At 38.5% G+C, this 16,309-nt stretch overlaps 2 protein-coding genes across 3 annotated transcripts in view; one reads left to right on the forward strand and one right to left on the reverse strand.

Annotated features, from left to right (window-relative positions):
* The window catches only part of atp1b2b (ATPase Na+/K+ transporting subunit beta 2b), a 14,053-nt gene extending 5,802 nt beyond the window's left edge, over positions 1 to 8,251 (forward strand). The window contains exons 2-8 of one of the 2 annotated variants that reach the window (XM_027144220.2): positions 972 to 1,100; positions 1,815 to 1,919; positions 2,700 to 2,905; positions 3,768 to 3,827; positions 4,645 to 4,671; positions 5,054 to 5,149; positions 5,848 to 8,251. In XM_027144220.2, the coding sequence (XP_027000021.1) occupies positions 972 to 1,100; positions 1,815 to 1,919; positions 2,700 to 2,905; positions 3,768 to 3,827; positions 4,645 to 4,671; positions 5,054 to 5,149; positions 5,848 to 6,015 (791 nt within the window). In that variant the 3' untranslated portion in view covers positions 6,016 to 8,251. The remainder of the gene's footprint in view (positions 1 to 971; positions 1,101 to 1,814; positions 1,920 to 2,699; positions 2,906 to 3,767; positions 3,828 to 4,644; positions 4,672 to 5,053; positions 5,150 to 5,847) is intronic. The other variant, XM_027144221.2, reaches the window with a different exon arrangement.
* Positions 8,252 to 10,343: 2,092 nt separating this feature from the next.
* On the reverse strand, positions 10,344 to 15,567 carry gltpd2b (glycolipid transfer protein domain containing 2b). The gene is made up of 4 exons (XM_027144219.2): positions 15,198 to 15,567; positions 13,638 to 13,696; positions 13,330 to 13,505; positions 10,344 to 12,544 (listed from the first exon to the last, which is right to left on the reverse strand). The coding sequence occupies exons 1-4, from the start codon at positions 15,313 to 15,315 to the stop codon at positions 11,983 to 11,985; spliced, it is 915 nt and encodes a 304-aa protein (XP_027000020.1). The 5' UTR covers positions 15,316 to 15,567; the 3' UTR covers positions 10,344 to 11,982.
* Positions 15,568 to 16,309: the final 742 nt, after the last annotated feature.

Below are 16,309 nucleotides of genomic sequence, written 5' to 3' on the forward strand. Positions count from 1 at the left end.
ATTCTGTTAATGGGAGGAAAAAATATCATGTGGCGTCTCCTTCATTAATAAATTCCAACATGTAACTGTGGGGCAGAAACTGCATCGAAATTCACTGTTGTGTTTTCTTCTTTACTTATATGTTGTAATTATACTGTAGTTAAACACTTTAATAGCGACCTAGCGATCTAATAAGGACATTTTTAAGGTTTTTAATAAATCATTGTTTCCATTGTAAGCTTAACTATTTAGTAATCTTTACTTTGCATCTGTCTGCTGTGTTTAAAGACCGGAAATGAATCTGTACTGTAGTTGTTCAGACAGTGGGTAAAAAAAAACAACAACTATATCTGGATTAATCCAGTTAGTTAACCTTAGCTAAACTCGTCAATGTTTAATTTAAATTGACATTTAACCAAAGTTAACATCATGACTGAAATGAATGAAAGTACTGAACACCTTACAGATGCTTACAGAAACAGACTCATGTTATGGGCTAAAATTCCAGAAAACTTACAGAGGAAACGTAACCATTTAATTTTAATTGGATTATTATTAGCCGTAGATTATCTACAGCGTCCGACGTACGTGACACGGTATAGAAACAATGGCGTATTAAACCAGGCACATTAACAAGATTGTAAACCTGTGACTTGCAGTACTTGCGCATTGCTATCAGAGTTGTTGGTATTAAAGAAACTTGAAAATTTTGCGAAATTTTCTAACCAATCGGGTCGAATAATACTTTGTATACATAACACCACATGATTCATTGTTTAACCAATAACTTGTATGTTGTGTATGAAGTGATCGCTTAATGCTTAAAAAATGCTTAATGACCCCTACAATAATCTAACGGAAATTTCTATCAAGGAAAAATTGGTTTCAAAGAACCAAAGATTGAATCTGAGGGGAAAATATTGAAGGGATGCGCGTGATTGACGTGTGTTCATACTGCATATATATTCTGATATGAATGTTTGCATTCACAGGCCTGATCCTTCTGTTCTACTTGGCCTTCTACATTTTCCTGGCTGGATTATTCTGTGTCACCATCTACGTCATGCTCCTGACCCTCGATGATAACAAACCCACCTACCAGGATAGGCTTGCTACACCAGGTACTCTATTAGAATTCAGTGGAAATACACTCATACTCATATACTCTCTGGTGGGGTGAATATAGTTTCAGTGTGTAAATAGACTGTGGTATATAATCGATTGCTACTTTATGCCTCCTAATTGTTATTTCATCCTAAGAGAATTGTAAGGCTGTATACAGTACAGTTCGAATAGGAGAGTCGACAGTGTATGAAAACGTTTTTTTTGCTTTTGACTTGACACCCAAATCGGTGGGTCAAATTCCCGTGGCCCCGAGCGAATGTGACAGAGGAATGTCAGCAATGCTCTGAAGAACAGGTTGGGAAATGATTTGGAGCCTGTTGGGCGATTTCTTTGAGACTTTGGCTTATGTTTGATCTAAAAATCGAACAGCAAAGATAAAGGTCTGATTAGAGTTTTTAATGCACTAGCTAGTCCAATGAAAGCTCCAATGCTCATCCAATAACATGTTTTGATCTCCAGGCTAAAAAGTAGTTGCTACTTTATATAAGAATGTGATGTGACAAATTAGTTAGCTAGTTAAAATGCAAAATTAACGTCCAGTACATGAATTTGTGTAGCCATAATAATTCGTTTCATTTACTGATAAAGTCTTCTAAAATCTTTTGGGTGATAGTGGAATTATGATGACATGCAAAATAATCTCAATCTCTCTCTCTCTCTCTCTCTCTCTCTCTCTCTCTCTCTCTCTCTCTCTCTCTCTCTGTTGGTAGGCATGATGATCAGACCTACAGGTAAAGATCTGGAGATCATCTACACCAAGGAGAACACAGAGAGCTGGGACACCTATGTACAGGCACTGAACACCTTCCTCTCATGTAAGTCTGATATGATTTGTTCACTCGTTCACCAGGTAACAAGTAGACAGTGAGCATAGTTTTTATTGTCGGTGAACGATTTCAACAAATCAAAATGGCCGCCGTTTAGGTTTTTATTGTGACTTCAAGATGGCACCAACATCTCTCTCTCTCTCTCTCTCTCCCCCTCCCCCCCTCTCTCTCTTGATCTCTCTTTCTTGGTTCCTTCCTTTCTTCATTTTCTCCTTAATGTCTTTCTGAGCTGTCCTTTTTAAATGTCAAGGACAACATTCCAGTGTCTATAAAGTTTTTTTTTCCCACAAAAAAAAGAATTTTCATGATACTGTTTGTTGTTTGGTCAAATTTGATTGATGATTTTTTTTCCAGGTGATACTTGTAAAAATCTCACGACAAGCTAAGCAAAAATGTAAAGCGTATCCTGCCATCTAGGCTGACTAGCTACCTTGCTTAGCTGTTTTTGGTGGATAAATTGTTGGTTATTGCGTTATTGTGTATTTTAACGGTATTGGCTGGCGTGATATCGTAAGAAAATTCGCTAAAACCCACATCATGAAATTCGATTTAAAACTCATATCCTAGTAGTCAGCTAGTTACTGTAGCTTGCTAAGTGCTGTCTTTCTCTTTACCTCTTTGTGAGCTGATTTGTGTACTTTAACTACTACTATGTAAATTATTAGTAAAATATTTTTTTTCTAACAATAATAACTTGGCCAAAATTTATTAATAGGTTAATGTTCCCCATATAGCTACACTAACCGCTCCGATCCTGTGCCTCTGCAGCCTACAACAACTCAGTGCAGGAGCAAAATAACATGGAATGTAACCCAGACCAGTTCTTCATCCAAGAGGACAGTGACAGCGTGAAGAACAACCCTAAGCGCTCGTGCCAGTTCAAGCGCAGCTGGCTGGAGCACTGCTCAGGCCTCAGTGACCTCACCTATGGCTATGGTGATGCCCAGCCCTGCGTTATCATCAAACTCAACCGGGTAAGAAAGCAAAACTATGAGTGAGGAGGAGGAGGAGGAGGAGGAGGAGGAGGAGGAGGAATAAAATTACAAAATCTTCATGTACTTAATCCTGCTGGGGAAATTTTGTAACGGTGACAAATTGACTTATTTGAGCATTACATGGTCTACTTTTGAAACTCTGTGAAATTCAATTAGGAAATCTTTGCATTGTAGACTATATAGCCAATGGTTTGTGGACAACGTGACATATTTGGTTCCTCTACAAACTTATGAAACAAAGTGGGAAGCACACAATTGTACAGAATGTTCACCGGAACTAAGAGGATCAAACCTGTTCCAGCACGGCAACGCGTAAGAGCACAGAACGAACGCCGTGAAGATGTTCCGTACCAGGTTTGGAGTGGAGGAGCTTGATTGACCTCAACCCCAATGAACACCTTTGGGATGAACAGGAACGCTGACAGTGCCTGACCTCACTAATGCTCTTGTTGCTGAATGAACGTAAATCCTCACAGCCACCTGTGAGAATCTAGTGGAAAGCTTTCCTAGAAGAGTGGAGGTTATTAAAACAGCAGAGGGGGGACTTTTTTTATGAAATAAAAATATACCTAATGGTTGTCTATTGCTTTGTGGTTAAATGTGTGTTGTTTTTTTTTGGGCGGGGGGGGGGGGGGGATCTAGACTCTTAGATGGCTCAAATGATAATAGCATTATTTACTACATGGTCTAGTAATGATACAGTACATGTGGAAAGCGACCTGTTTACCATCCATTATTTAGCACAACTGGTTTAGTCTTCTAATGTGACTCACCTTCACTTTTGGTCTCTTTGTTTCTCTCTCTCTCTCTCTCTCTCTCTCTCTCTCTCTCTCTCTCTCAGGTGATCGGCATGCTGCCAGGGAAGAATGGCCCGGCACCAAGTGTTAGTTGTGGTCCCAAGGTAATCCATCTCTCTCTTTTGTCCACTTTTTTTTCCCATAGGTGTCTTTTTGTTTCTTTCAGCAATCAGTATCAGTTTCTTATTAAACTTTCATTAACTCTGTTCACATAGCAGACTAACTGTTAGTTTAGCTAATGCTAAAATTGTTTCATTTAGCTCAGAATCGATTTGTTGTCTTATTCAGTCTCACTTAATGTACATTTCCATACATGGAAGAGACTGAAGTGAACGTGATGGATGGTTTTGGGACAGTAGACTGTACAAGGTTATTGGGTTTATAGTTTCACTACTGAAATACACACCGTAGACATTAAGTGCAAAGGTATTATGTTATGTTTTGGGTTTAAAACGCTTTCCTCAGTTGTAAAGTACGCAAGCAGTGTATTACTGCGGAATCGATTTACAGTTGATTTCCCGTTAAATTACGAAATTACAGGGAGCTTCCACATGGAGGTAGTGACAACATGTGACAACATTATATCGGAACATATCGATCATCCTGAAAAGTCACAGTTACTTAAACCATATTTTCCAATAGAAATAAAACACTTGCATCATCAGAACCGTACTATTACTTCTCTAAATGTCGATCAATTTCTGAAAAATTGACATCCCAAAGTATTTTTATGAGTTGTGTTCATGTTGTTTCCTTTTTTTTTGCATTGTAACTTTGTGTTAAACTGATTTTTTTTGTCACCCCATTCTTTCCCATCCACTCATTTTTCTTAATCTGTCAACTTTACTAACTGACCATTTTCCACTTTTTTCTTTACTCCTTCCATCGTTCATTCGTTTTCTTTTTGTTTTCCTCTTGAAGAAATACAAAATCGACCTAGATGAGTGGGTAAGCATGAGAGAAATAACAAGAGAAGTAGAAAAAAAAAGAAGTAGAATTAGACGTACTGTGGCTAAATTAGAATTATTTTGTAGAAATAGATATAGAATTAGCGTATTTCAGAATTGGGAAGTAGTTAAAAACTCTATATCTCGGATGCAGTCGATTCGTATCGATGGCTGAGACAGGCGAAGGGAAGAATTAGTGAATAAATAGTTTTATTTTTTCTAATTGGGTTTCTACAGACTAGGTAGAGAATTTTGTGCAAGCAGTACTGTTATTTCTCTTTTTCTTTTTTCTGTCCTGGAATTCGATTTAAATTTGATCCACTGTCCTTTCCTATCAATTCTCTATTATCTCGTTCTATCTTCCGTGTAACCTGTTGCTCTAGAGTGACGACGGAGACAAGATAGGGAACATGACATACTTTCCTCCCAATGGCACCTTCAACCACATGTACTTCCCATACTACGGCAAGAAGGCACAGGTACGTACCAGAAACTCTACTAATAAAATCCCAATTTTCCGTCACATACATATCATAAACAGTAGGACATGCAGTGAAATCATTTTTTTTACGTCCGTCCGTGCTAGAAAAACAGAGTCAAAATGAAGTAAAAATTGCAATTAAATAAATAAAATAAAAATAAACTAAACTGGAATTATCTGTACAGAACAGAGGAAAATATGTAAACAAAAAAAAAGATACAGCATATGAATACAACACAATGACTGATGAAAGTGAATCTGGGCATATATTAAATCAAGAATCAGAAAAGACTTTTGCACCTTTTAAACTGCAGCAGTTTTTATTTAGAAAACATGTTTGTAATCTGTATCTGTGTGTCGTTATGTTGAAACAAGTCGCCTGAAGGTAATATTAGACAGAATATATGATGGAAATTATTGTTATAGTACATAAGTGCTCCCTGATTGGTCATAAAGAATTTGTGGGAGGGGTTGGGAGGGATGGTTTATGCTGGCTTCCCTGTCAATCACAGCAACACTGGCCAATCATTGGCCTCTCTGAGGTCATGTATGCGGAAGAGTGTGTTGTTCACTGGCTGGCTTTTCATGTCTTAGAGGATGTAGTCATCGTACCAAAAGGGTGGTGCTGTGTGGTAGGCGGGACCAAATTGTTTGGCAAAATGATAGACAGCCTTTTACCGTCTCTCTCGACCGCAGGTGAACTACTCGCAGCCACTGGTGGCCGTCAAGTTCACAAACCTGGCGAGGAACGTTGACGTGAACGTGGAGTGCAGGATCATTGCCAGCAACATCCAGTCCAACAACGACCGTGACAAGTTTGCCGGCCGCATCTCATTCAAGCTAAGGATCAACTCGAAGGATTAGTTTGAAGGAAGTCTACACCGTTCCTTAGAAGCTCTTGTGTATACACATAGACATCTGCTTTATACACACACACACATACACCATACGCCATGCTAGGAGACAAACACACCATTCTCAAGCAATCAGACATGTCACCAAAAATAAGACGAATTTGTGTATATGTGTGTGTGTGTGTGTGTGTGTGTGTATACACTAAGTGTTTCCTAGTATTACCAATTTAATCTGAACATGAGAAATCTATTTATACTGCATGACTATAATGTAAAAGAAACATTTATGATGGGAAGCAGTGAGGATTTGATGGATAGGTGGCGGGGTTGTGATCGATCAGGTCACGTGACTCAAAAATAAGGCAAAACACCGATATCAAAAGCGTGCGATACATACGACTTGAGAGCTAGGGGGTGTTTAAAAAGGGTTTTCTTTCTAGCACCGTTTTTCTGCATGTAAGTGAGTGTGTGTGTGTGTGTGTGTGTGTGTTTGTGTGTGTATGTGTGTGTCTGTTAATTCTCTCCTATGCTTACTCACTAATAATATGAATATTTTCTAAACTACAACTTAGTACCAGATTATTCAATATATCCCAACACCCTGAAAATCTTCAAATATCATTAAACATGATGCTTAGTAATATAATTAACTGGCCATTTTTATATCCGTAAAAATGCCTGACAACTTTTCAGCCACACAGCCGTGCCCTAGCAACGTTCTGGCTTCGACCGGATTGGCCGACAGGTGTAAGACACCACCCAATGAAGCGTCACATTCGTGTATGGGCTGCTCTTGATGTTTGTATTTACATGTTATAAATAGATCTAGACGACAACATTAGAGTAAAAACGATAACATATCCGGCACTGTTGCGTCTAAAATGGTGAAAAGCTCTAAAAACAATTCTGCAATTCACCTTCATTTTATCATCACTGCTAACGTCACGCACACGTTCTCCATCCGGCGCGCCTCGTTTACATCGAGGTGAAGCTTTTTATGCTTATTTATATATATATATATCTAAATGTATAAATAAGTAATATATTATAGTTTTGCATGTATAATAATGTATTTCATGTCGATTTAAAGAAAGAAAGAAAGAAAAAAGAAAGAATGAAAGAAAGATGATTCTGACATTTGTATTGATTTGCACTTGGTCTAGTTTGATTGGTGTGAGTGTGTTTGAGTGTGTGGGAGTGTGTGTATGTGCATATATCGTTATATATGCCACTAAACGTGTGTGTGTGTGTGTGTGTGTGTGTTTACTTTATCCTCATATTTTGTTCGATGTCTTATATATTTCTGGAAGCGTTGACTTTCCGTTAATAGTCAAGTGATAGAGATCGTAGAAAAGTAGAAAAGTGGAGTGTCAGAATTTTTTTTTTTATTAATAAGAAATCTTTCCACATATAAAAGAAACAAACAATAAAACGCTACACTCATCTTTTTACAATCAATACATTTTTATTTATTTATTTATTACTGTGTATGCTCACCTGAGCCGAGACAAATCCGTCTGTTTTGTCTCTCTTCCATTTTTGCTCTTTGATTAAGGGGCGCACACACAGACACACACACACACACACACACACACACACACACACACACAAACACACACATGTGCTGTGTCCTCCAGCAGATCAGATATGTGTGCTCTCCATCTACCTGCCTAATCTCTTAATCTGATTGGTTAATCCAGGACAGGGAGGTCATGTCATCCCTCCATCCCATCCCCCATATTTTTTCTTAGTTTGACTTTTTCTTCATTTCACTCTTTTTTTTCCTGATCTCTACTTTTTTCATTTCTTTTTTTTTATGAACTCCTTGATCTCTTTTTCTGTGTTTTTGAATTTTCCCTCCACCCCGAGTTCTTCTTGTCTTTCTGACCATTCCTTACTTCTGTAATTGTGTGTATACAGTATGTGTGTGTGCTGGACCTCCTGTGCTCTGTCTCTCTCTCTCTCTCTCTCTCTCTCTCTCTCTCTCACTCTCTCTCTGGTGCATATTTATTACCACAGTGGATAGCTGATCTTTCAAACCACAAGGGTCCAAGTCATAAATATTCATGAGCTACAGGTTTCGTGTTGCATATCATTAACCGCATCTGTCACAGACTTCCATGTAGGTGTATTATAAAAAAAAAAACATCTGACAGCTGAATAACCAATTCAGACATTTTAAACAGGACACACACACACACACACACACACACACACACACACACACACAACCACAATGTTTAAAATACTAAATCATCTAAAAACACATCAATCGGATTTCATGATCTGCGTAATTTTGCTCTGCCCCTCCCCCACCCCGGGTCACTGAAGAAGCCGGATCGTCAGTGTTACTTGCCGCCATTTCACAGCTAACGGGAAATAACTCTTTGACAAAGGTGATGCGTTAAAAAAGCAATATTACGCGGCGTATTATCTTTCGGATTGCCTTTTTTGAGTTGGTCAAAGTGTAGCAATATGAAATGTAGTATATTATTGGCATTATAGATAAATAGATAGATAGATAGAAATATATAGATATATTATTCTATGTACATCTGAAAAAGTCAGATATATAATACATGGTTTGATTGTGTGGAATTTTTTTTTTCTTTGAAAGTTAAAAAGAAAACAGTGTGTATTTTTACTCTTGTTGCTTTCTCATTTGAAAAGAAGAATGTAATGCTATGGAATGTAAAATAAAAAAATATGTTTTACGCTTGAAATTATTAACCAAATAAAATGCGAACTCAAGAGCTACATGAAAAATTGAACGCTCCTCTGGGCGCTGTATCTTGTTGTTGGAAATGTACACAAAATTCACACACACACACACACACACACACACACACACACACACACACACACAGAGAGAGAGAGAGAGACGTATTCTGAAGAGAATATTAGATTATTATATTTATGAATCATAATCATAATCCAACCTGACTTTCACATGTCATTACTGTAATCTCTGTCTCTCTCATTTCATTTTGTCTCTGTACAAATGACAATAACACACACACACACACACACACACACACACACACACACACACACACACAGAGAAGAGTGAGAGAAAGATAGATTAGGGCGCATTAAGGGTATTTGGGAGTCTAAAATAAACCTATCATGAGCAGGTGACAATCATTCACACACACATACACTCGCACACACACACACACACACACACACACACACACACACACACACACACACACACACACACACACACAGTCCACAGTCCTGTACCTATGTTGTTTCAAACCCACATCACAGACTATGGTCTGTGTTGTACAAAAATGCATGAGATCTGATTCTGACTTAGTCAGTTTAAGTAGATCTGTTCAAGCAGAAATCATTGAACATTAAGCATCTAAAATATTTCCTTGTCCTGTTGGTTAAACTGACTGTCCTGAATATTCTAATTAGTTTTCAATCACTTCTTTAACTAGAACAGCTTACTAACTTCAAAAACTGTCTCAACATGTGTGATGCTCTTTGGAGAAGCTAACTGAACCATCTAGTGGATGCTTCTATAAACCATGGGTGCAGTTCTTCTTCAGCCAGTTCTACCAGTGTACACAACGCAGAGGAAAGCAGACCTGTGTGCACCACTGGATGTAATTTTGGGGTGTTTTTGGCAACATATTAAAGGTACAATGTTATATTTGTTTTTGTTCCTTATTTGTAAAAAATTACCTGGAAAATTTGGAGAAAATCATTATCAAAAAATGGTTTAAGCCATTAGGCGTCATCGGGCATCGAGGCAGGATACACCCTGGATGGAGTGCCAACCCATCGCAGGGCACACACACACTCTCATTCAATCACACACTACGGACAATTTTCCAGAGATGCCAGTCAACCTACCATGCATGTCTTTGGACCAGGGGAGGAAATCGGAGTACCCGGAGGAAACCCCCGAGGCACGGGGAGAACATGCAAACTCCACACACACAAGGAGGAGGCGGGAATTGAACCCCCCAACCCTGGAGGTGTGAGGCGAACGTGCTAACCACTAAGCCACCATGCCGATGACACCTGAGATAGGCACAGGTTCCCCGTGACTTGAGAAGTTTGGATAAGCTGTAGAAAATGAATGAATGAATGAATGGTTTAAACCAAGGCTTAAATTTTTGTGTTTACGTGGCTTCTTTTCCACCATTTTATAGCCAAACCCAAATGCCCATTCTCTCCACCCAGTCCATCACAGTCTCTTAAATTAATCATGGCTGAATGCAGTAAGCATGAACACAGACCGATGATTCCCGATGTGAGCACAAATCATGCTGTGCTTTGCAATAGGTTAATGGTAAGAAATGAAATGCTGTGAAACCAGAATAACACGTTCCAAAATGGAGCACTTTATTACCAGTGAACTTCATTACCAGAATGGATAATTGGAGATGTTGCTTCTGGACAGGTATGTAAACACACAACAGCTACATATTTCTGAATTGTTAGAATGGCCAGTTTTACGATATAAAAGATAACCAGCTTCTGGGGGTAGAGTTTTTGAGGGGCATACTGTAGATGGAACAGGGTTTATTCTCAAAGAGTAAAAAAAATCATGCAATTATTCTTGAACTCAAGTTCAAAAATGTACCTTGAGGTCAGAAAAACACAATAGTATCTGGACTCCTGACCATCACACCTATATGTGCTTGTTGAACAATCTCATTCAAGATTAGTCCCCCTTGACTGTTATAATATCCTCCTCTTTTTGTGGAAGACTTTCCACTAGATTTAGCTGAAGGGATTTGTATTGTCGATTTTTCATCTACAAGAGCATTAGGCACTGATGTCCGGTGTGGAGGCCTTGGGTGCAGTCTGTGCTCCAGTTCATCCCACGGGTCTTCAGTTGGGTTGAGGTCAGAACGCTCAAGTCTACTCCAAACTTTCTAAACCATGTCTTCATGGAGCTCGCTTTGTGCACAGGGGCGTTGTCAATCTGGAACATGTTTGGGCCTTTTAGTTCCTGTTACTGTATCATTCTTGGGATGTGATGTCAGGTTATCACAAACCTTTGTCCTTATAGTGTATTTAAAGGTCACAAATATGTGTTTCCCACCCACATGATGTTTGTTTGGTCCCACAAAATCCCATCGCAATGCTTACCCGTACAATAAATGTTCAGTGCAAAAGAAAACTGGAACTGAGTTTGTTGGTCACAGGTAGGTCCAGCAGTTGAAGTTGTTTACTTAGTGGTACCTGTTTGAGACTCTCTCCAAGTTGTTGACAGTAGTATTAATTGATTATTGTGTTTATCTATGTCTTTCTGTGTGCACCGTCTATAAAAAGGTTCAAACTCCAAACTCTCAGTATGTTGTAAACCCTGATATGATAAAATAGTGGCCTAATGAAAGGTCATACATGCTAAATATCACGACTTTCCAAAAATTGTCTGCCAAATATTTACTTAACAATTACTTGATGTGGGCCATTTTAGATTTGTGACAAAGTGCACATGACAGCATTTTCCATTTGAACGTTTTCATGCGTACATTTGGAAATGTTAGCTGCACTGTGTCAAACTAGAACTAGCATGCTGGGCATGATTATGGGATTGCTAGCAAACTGTACATCCATACGTTATCACTAGCATCACAGCTTGCTAACTGTAACATACAAACAAACAGGATGCTAGCAAAACCGTAAGGATACTATGCTTATGACTCTTTATGGCATTGCTAGCATGCTCTGTGTCTTTATGGTGTTACTACTGTACCATTCATTTTGTCCTCATGGTATTTCTAACCTGCCGTGTGTCCTTACGGTAATTATAGCTTGCTGTGGATCCTTATGGTACTGCTAGCATGCTGTGTGTCCTTATAGCATGTTGCTAGCATGCTGTGACATTACTGTATATCATTATGGCATCACTAAATGCTATGATAATGTATGTTATTTACCAACATTGCATGCAGTTAATGTTTGCACACCTTATTATATTACCAGTATATGTCCACACTATATGTATTTATGGTAGTTCTAGCATATCATGTTCCATCAGTGCCACTTGAGTCCTGTCATACACTATCTGAATGGCTTTGACCACTCTGTTTAACAAACCTGCTGCCTCTGCCTGTGTTCTCACGCACATCAGTTTGTAGAAGAATTGTCTTTCAGGCATGGCCACGAAAGCCAGCTCCGCCGCCTTTTTCACCCACCATGAGTGGTGCTGAGCCAGTGTGAGTCGATAAGCCTCTCGACAGAGTTCAGATGGACTACGCATCATTGTTTCCCTCTTTTCATCAGCCAGGCTGTGCAAAAAGAGCTGCAACCAGAGAAGAGCTCGATGAAGGCGCAGTAGAGTCCTGCAACCTGATTCCGTAAACTGATCAAAGTTTACAAAACCCCGCTCCAGCTCTGATACCATCATGGAGCGCACTGAAACATATGCGCCATGTGAGGCGGAGTCTTTCCCTTCTTGCTGATTATTTTCCTCCTCCTCTTTTTTGGCAAGCTCGCGGATAATGGCTGTCTTGGTCTCAATTTCCTGGGAGATTATACCAACCATTGGTCCCAAGGTCTCCATGAACCTAAAAGCAGAGAATAAAAATTCAGAGCAAAACAATGGAATATGAATCAGTATCCCAGTGTTATACTGTTTGTCCCACACAATGTTTTTTCAGCATTTCTGGTGCAAGCCTACAAATGAGAATTTCTCTTGAGGAAGTCAAAACCTCTTAATTTGCCAAAGAATATCTGAGGAACCTGAAGAACCCTACTTCTCAGAAGTTTCAATTACATCTTGTTAATGAGTGAGTGAGTGACGTGACATACGGCTAAGTATGGTGACCCATACTCAGAATTTGTTCTCTGTGTTTAACCCATCCAAAGTGCACACACACAGCAGTGAACACACACACTGTGAACACACACCTGGAGCAGTGGGCAGCCATTTACTGTATGCTGCAGTGCCCGGGGAGCTGTTGGGGGGGTTCGGTGCCTTGCTCAAGGGCACCTCAGTCGTGGCCGGCCCGAGACTCAAACCGAGAGTCACACTCTCTAACCATTAGGCCACGTCTTCCCCCTAATGAGGCTAATACATCTGGAAGAATTCTATAGCATATATTTTCTCAAAAAAGGGTTCAAGTAGAAGTCTTTTAGGATGCCAAGAAGTCTTGACTAGTACAAGAGCCCCTCAAGGAGCTTGAGGAACCCTATAAAGGTTAATTTTTCTAACGTGTCAAGTCGAACCTCTTTAGGAAGCTAAGAACTTAACTGGCCAGAGATTCTCTAAGGAATCTAAAGAACCCTATGAGACAATTTCTAGAATTTTTTTTAACAAGCAGGTAATTGCTAGTATTATGTACTTTCTTACTTGATGAGCTCATTCCAGCTGGCTAGGTATGGCTTTAGCAAAACATCATTGGTTGACACAGGTGCAGCCTGCAGATGCATCAGCAAGTAAGAAATCTGGAATTTCTGTCCCGGACAAACTTCCAGCGGAGGCAGGTTGTCTTCTGACAAGATGTTACTCCTGTTCTTAGTGATAGACTAAGAAAGCGAATGTAAAAGGTCAAAAAGCAAGTAATAAAGTGGAGAAAGTAACAGATTCTGATTCTCTCTTATAGTGAAGAAGCCCAATATAGAGGACAATAGGCATTTTAATCACAGAATCGGACATACCTGATCTTTTGTAATGAAATTCTTTCTGCAGTAGGCCAAGTGACGATCTAAACCACCATCTTTAAAAAAGGAAAAATAAATAAATAATAAAAAATAGGAGTAGGAGTATATTGCAAGATATTGCGTATTGACGAGTTCGGGAAAAGATTCATTTCTGGTCCATCATAAACAGAAGCTTAGGTAAACTTTCCCTGTGATAAAATAATGTCATATATAGGTATAATAGAGGCAGCATAAGGTTACACATTGCCAAGGGCAAAGAATGAGCTTTCCTAGACCAGTCCCAAGCTTCTTTTTGGTCCTTCTTTTTGGTCCACAAATAACAAATAAGGAGGAGATATTTATAAAATGTGCTGGAACAAGAGCTATTTTAAAAGCAGCCAAGGATAGATGAGGATAGATAGCATCTATCTATTGTTAAATTTCGGCAAAATTCTTAAAGAGTACCATAAGGAATGTGGAGCACAAAAGTACAAACAAGAGAAAATGAAAAATAAACCCTTTATAATCCATGATATAAATATTACCATTTATAGGATCATTGAAGATTAAACATATCAGCCATTAAAGGCAATCATGCCAGTAAACACACACCCACACTGATTAAATGCAGGAATCTGGACTTTGTTTTGCTATAAATAAACAGGCAATGCAGGGCGCTAGTTGTTTCTGCACTTCACGCCCTTATACTGAACTACACTATACTACACTACACTACACTACACTATACTACACTACACTACACTACACTACACTACACTACACTACACTACACTACACTACACTACGCTACAAGAAAAACAGTAGAGTCTTTATCAGAACATTTAGAACATGTCTCATCTAAGGTCCATGTACTCTTTAACGCCATGTGTATTTTAGAGCCCTCTGTTGGTTGTGAGGTGAATTGCTACTGCAGTGAAAGCGATTCTGATTTAGTTTTAGTTAGAGCTTATTTCTGGGCCAGAAAAATATAAACAGAATCCTGAAATTATTCAACTAGTGATGTCTATTGTTTGGTAATTTTGTAAAAAAAACAAAACAAAAAAAAACAACTATTTGGTTGTAAGGTATCTTTAAAATGATGTCATTATTAAACATTTACAGATCAATCGTTCCATACTGCACCTTTAACAAAACAGAAGAGACGTTTTTTTTTAAGAAAAAGTGACTGGAAATTATGAAAGCCCAAAATAATAGTGTGGAAGTTTGTTCATGCCAAGACAATTTCCGTACACATCATTCATACTTAAGTAAAAAAAAAAGGTTTAGTGTTGTTTTTGCTTGCTTTTATCAAAAGGGAAACAGCTTCCCGGGTTAAATTTTTTTTCCTCTCAGCCTTTCCATGTGTGTGGTACCAGTTTGTCCAGCATTGTTCTTATTAAGCTATCAATGAGACCTTGATAAAAATGTTAAAAACTAACAAGTTGTTAATAGATATTACATTTTAATTTCACATTTAATAAAACAACCAGCAGTCACTGATTAGGACTTAGATCTTGACATATGGATTAACCATGGCATCGTTTTAACGTTGTTTAACACCATGCAAAAGGTACTTACAGAGCCATGCAGAGAAAAAAGAGATTATGATGATGATAACAGCCAAAATGGACCTTCCTCTCACTCCCATACTGCACTGCTGTTTCCCTTCTCCTCTACAATCTTTTCTTCCATACATACATGTTCACAGGCTGGTCCATTTCTAAGCTCTAGACCTTTGACTTTCCAAAACCATACACTTAGCTTCTAAGTGTATATCTAAGTAGATCTTCTCTTTTGCTTCTGTCTGGTCTTCCTGTACGTTGAAATTAAAAATTAGTAAAAGCCCGCTGAATTTTTTTTTTTTTTTTTTTTTAACTTATTTGGTGTTATAGATGTCTGGTTTTGCTCTTTCAACTTGTCTTGACAGTTTGTGGAATCCAACTGATTTATGGACACTTTGTCATGTCAGGTTGTTCAGTCTGTGGGTCCATAGATTAGTTATGTGTAACCAATTGCTGCTTTATAAGGCAATGTCCTATAGCAACCCGGTTTAGTGCACACGAATACAAACACTATTAGCCCGAATCGCTTTGGGAAGATCTCACTGATAAGAATTTTGTCACGTCATATTTTCCTGACATGTCATGGATAGCAGAATAATTACTGTCCTTGTGACATTCTCCTGGGTCAACCTGCCCCTTGAATTCATACAAAACCTGAAAAAATAAAGACAACAAATATAACACAATAAAACATGTTTTTGAAGCATAGCTATTCTAGTAGGTAATTTAAATTCCGTAGAAAGTGAAGCTGTGTTTTTTTCTTATTCTGAGAACTCCATTGTATTTTACACGGACTAGTACTGCGAGGAAGCCACCTTTGGACCTTTATTTTCGACTACTAAGCCTGATGTTTGGATTGCATCAAGTAAATGAAAAAAAATCGATAAAAGTATGCAATAGCAACATTTAGAGTCTTGTACTAAACTTTAACACAGACCTTTATACATACCACAATGCTATTCAAGTGTTGTTATTATTGGTCTAAAAAAAAGAGGAGGATGTTAAGAGGTGGGAGTAAACTTGAGAAGCAAAAACATCCCATAATCGTCACGTTTCTGTTATTACGTTAATATCAGGGCGCTCAGCAAGCCGACATACACAGCTGTTGTCCATCTAACATTTCCTTGG

The sequence above is a fragment of the Tachysurus fulvidraco genome, chromosome 26, assembly GCF_022655615.1.
Source record: "Tachysurus fulvidraco isolate hzauxx_2018 chromosome 26, HZAU_PFXX_2.0, whole genome shotgun sequence".
NCBI classification, from domain to species: Eukaryota; Metazoa; Chordata; class Actinopteri; order Siluriformes; family Bagridae; genus Tachysurus; species Tachysurus fulvidraco.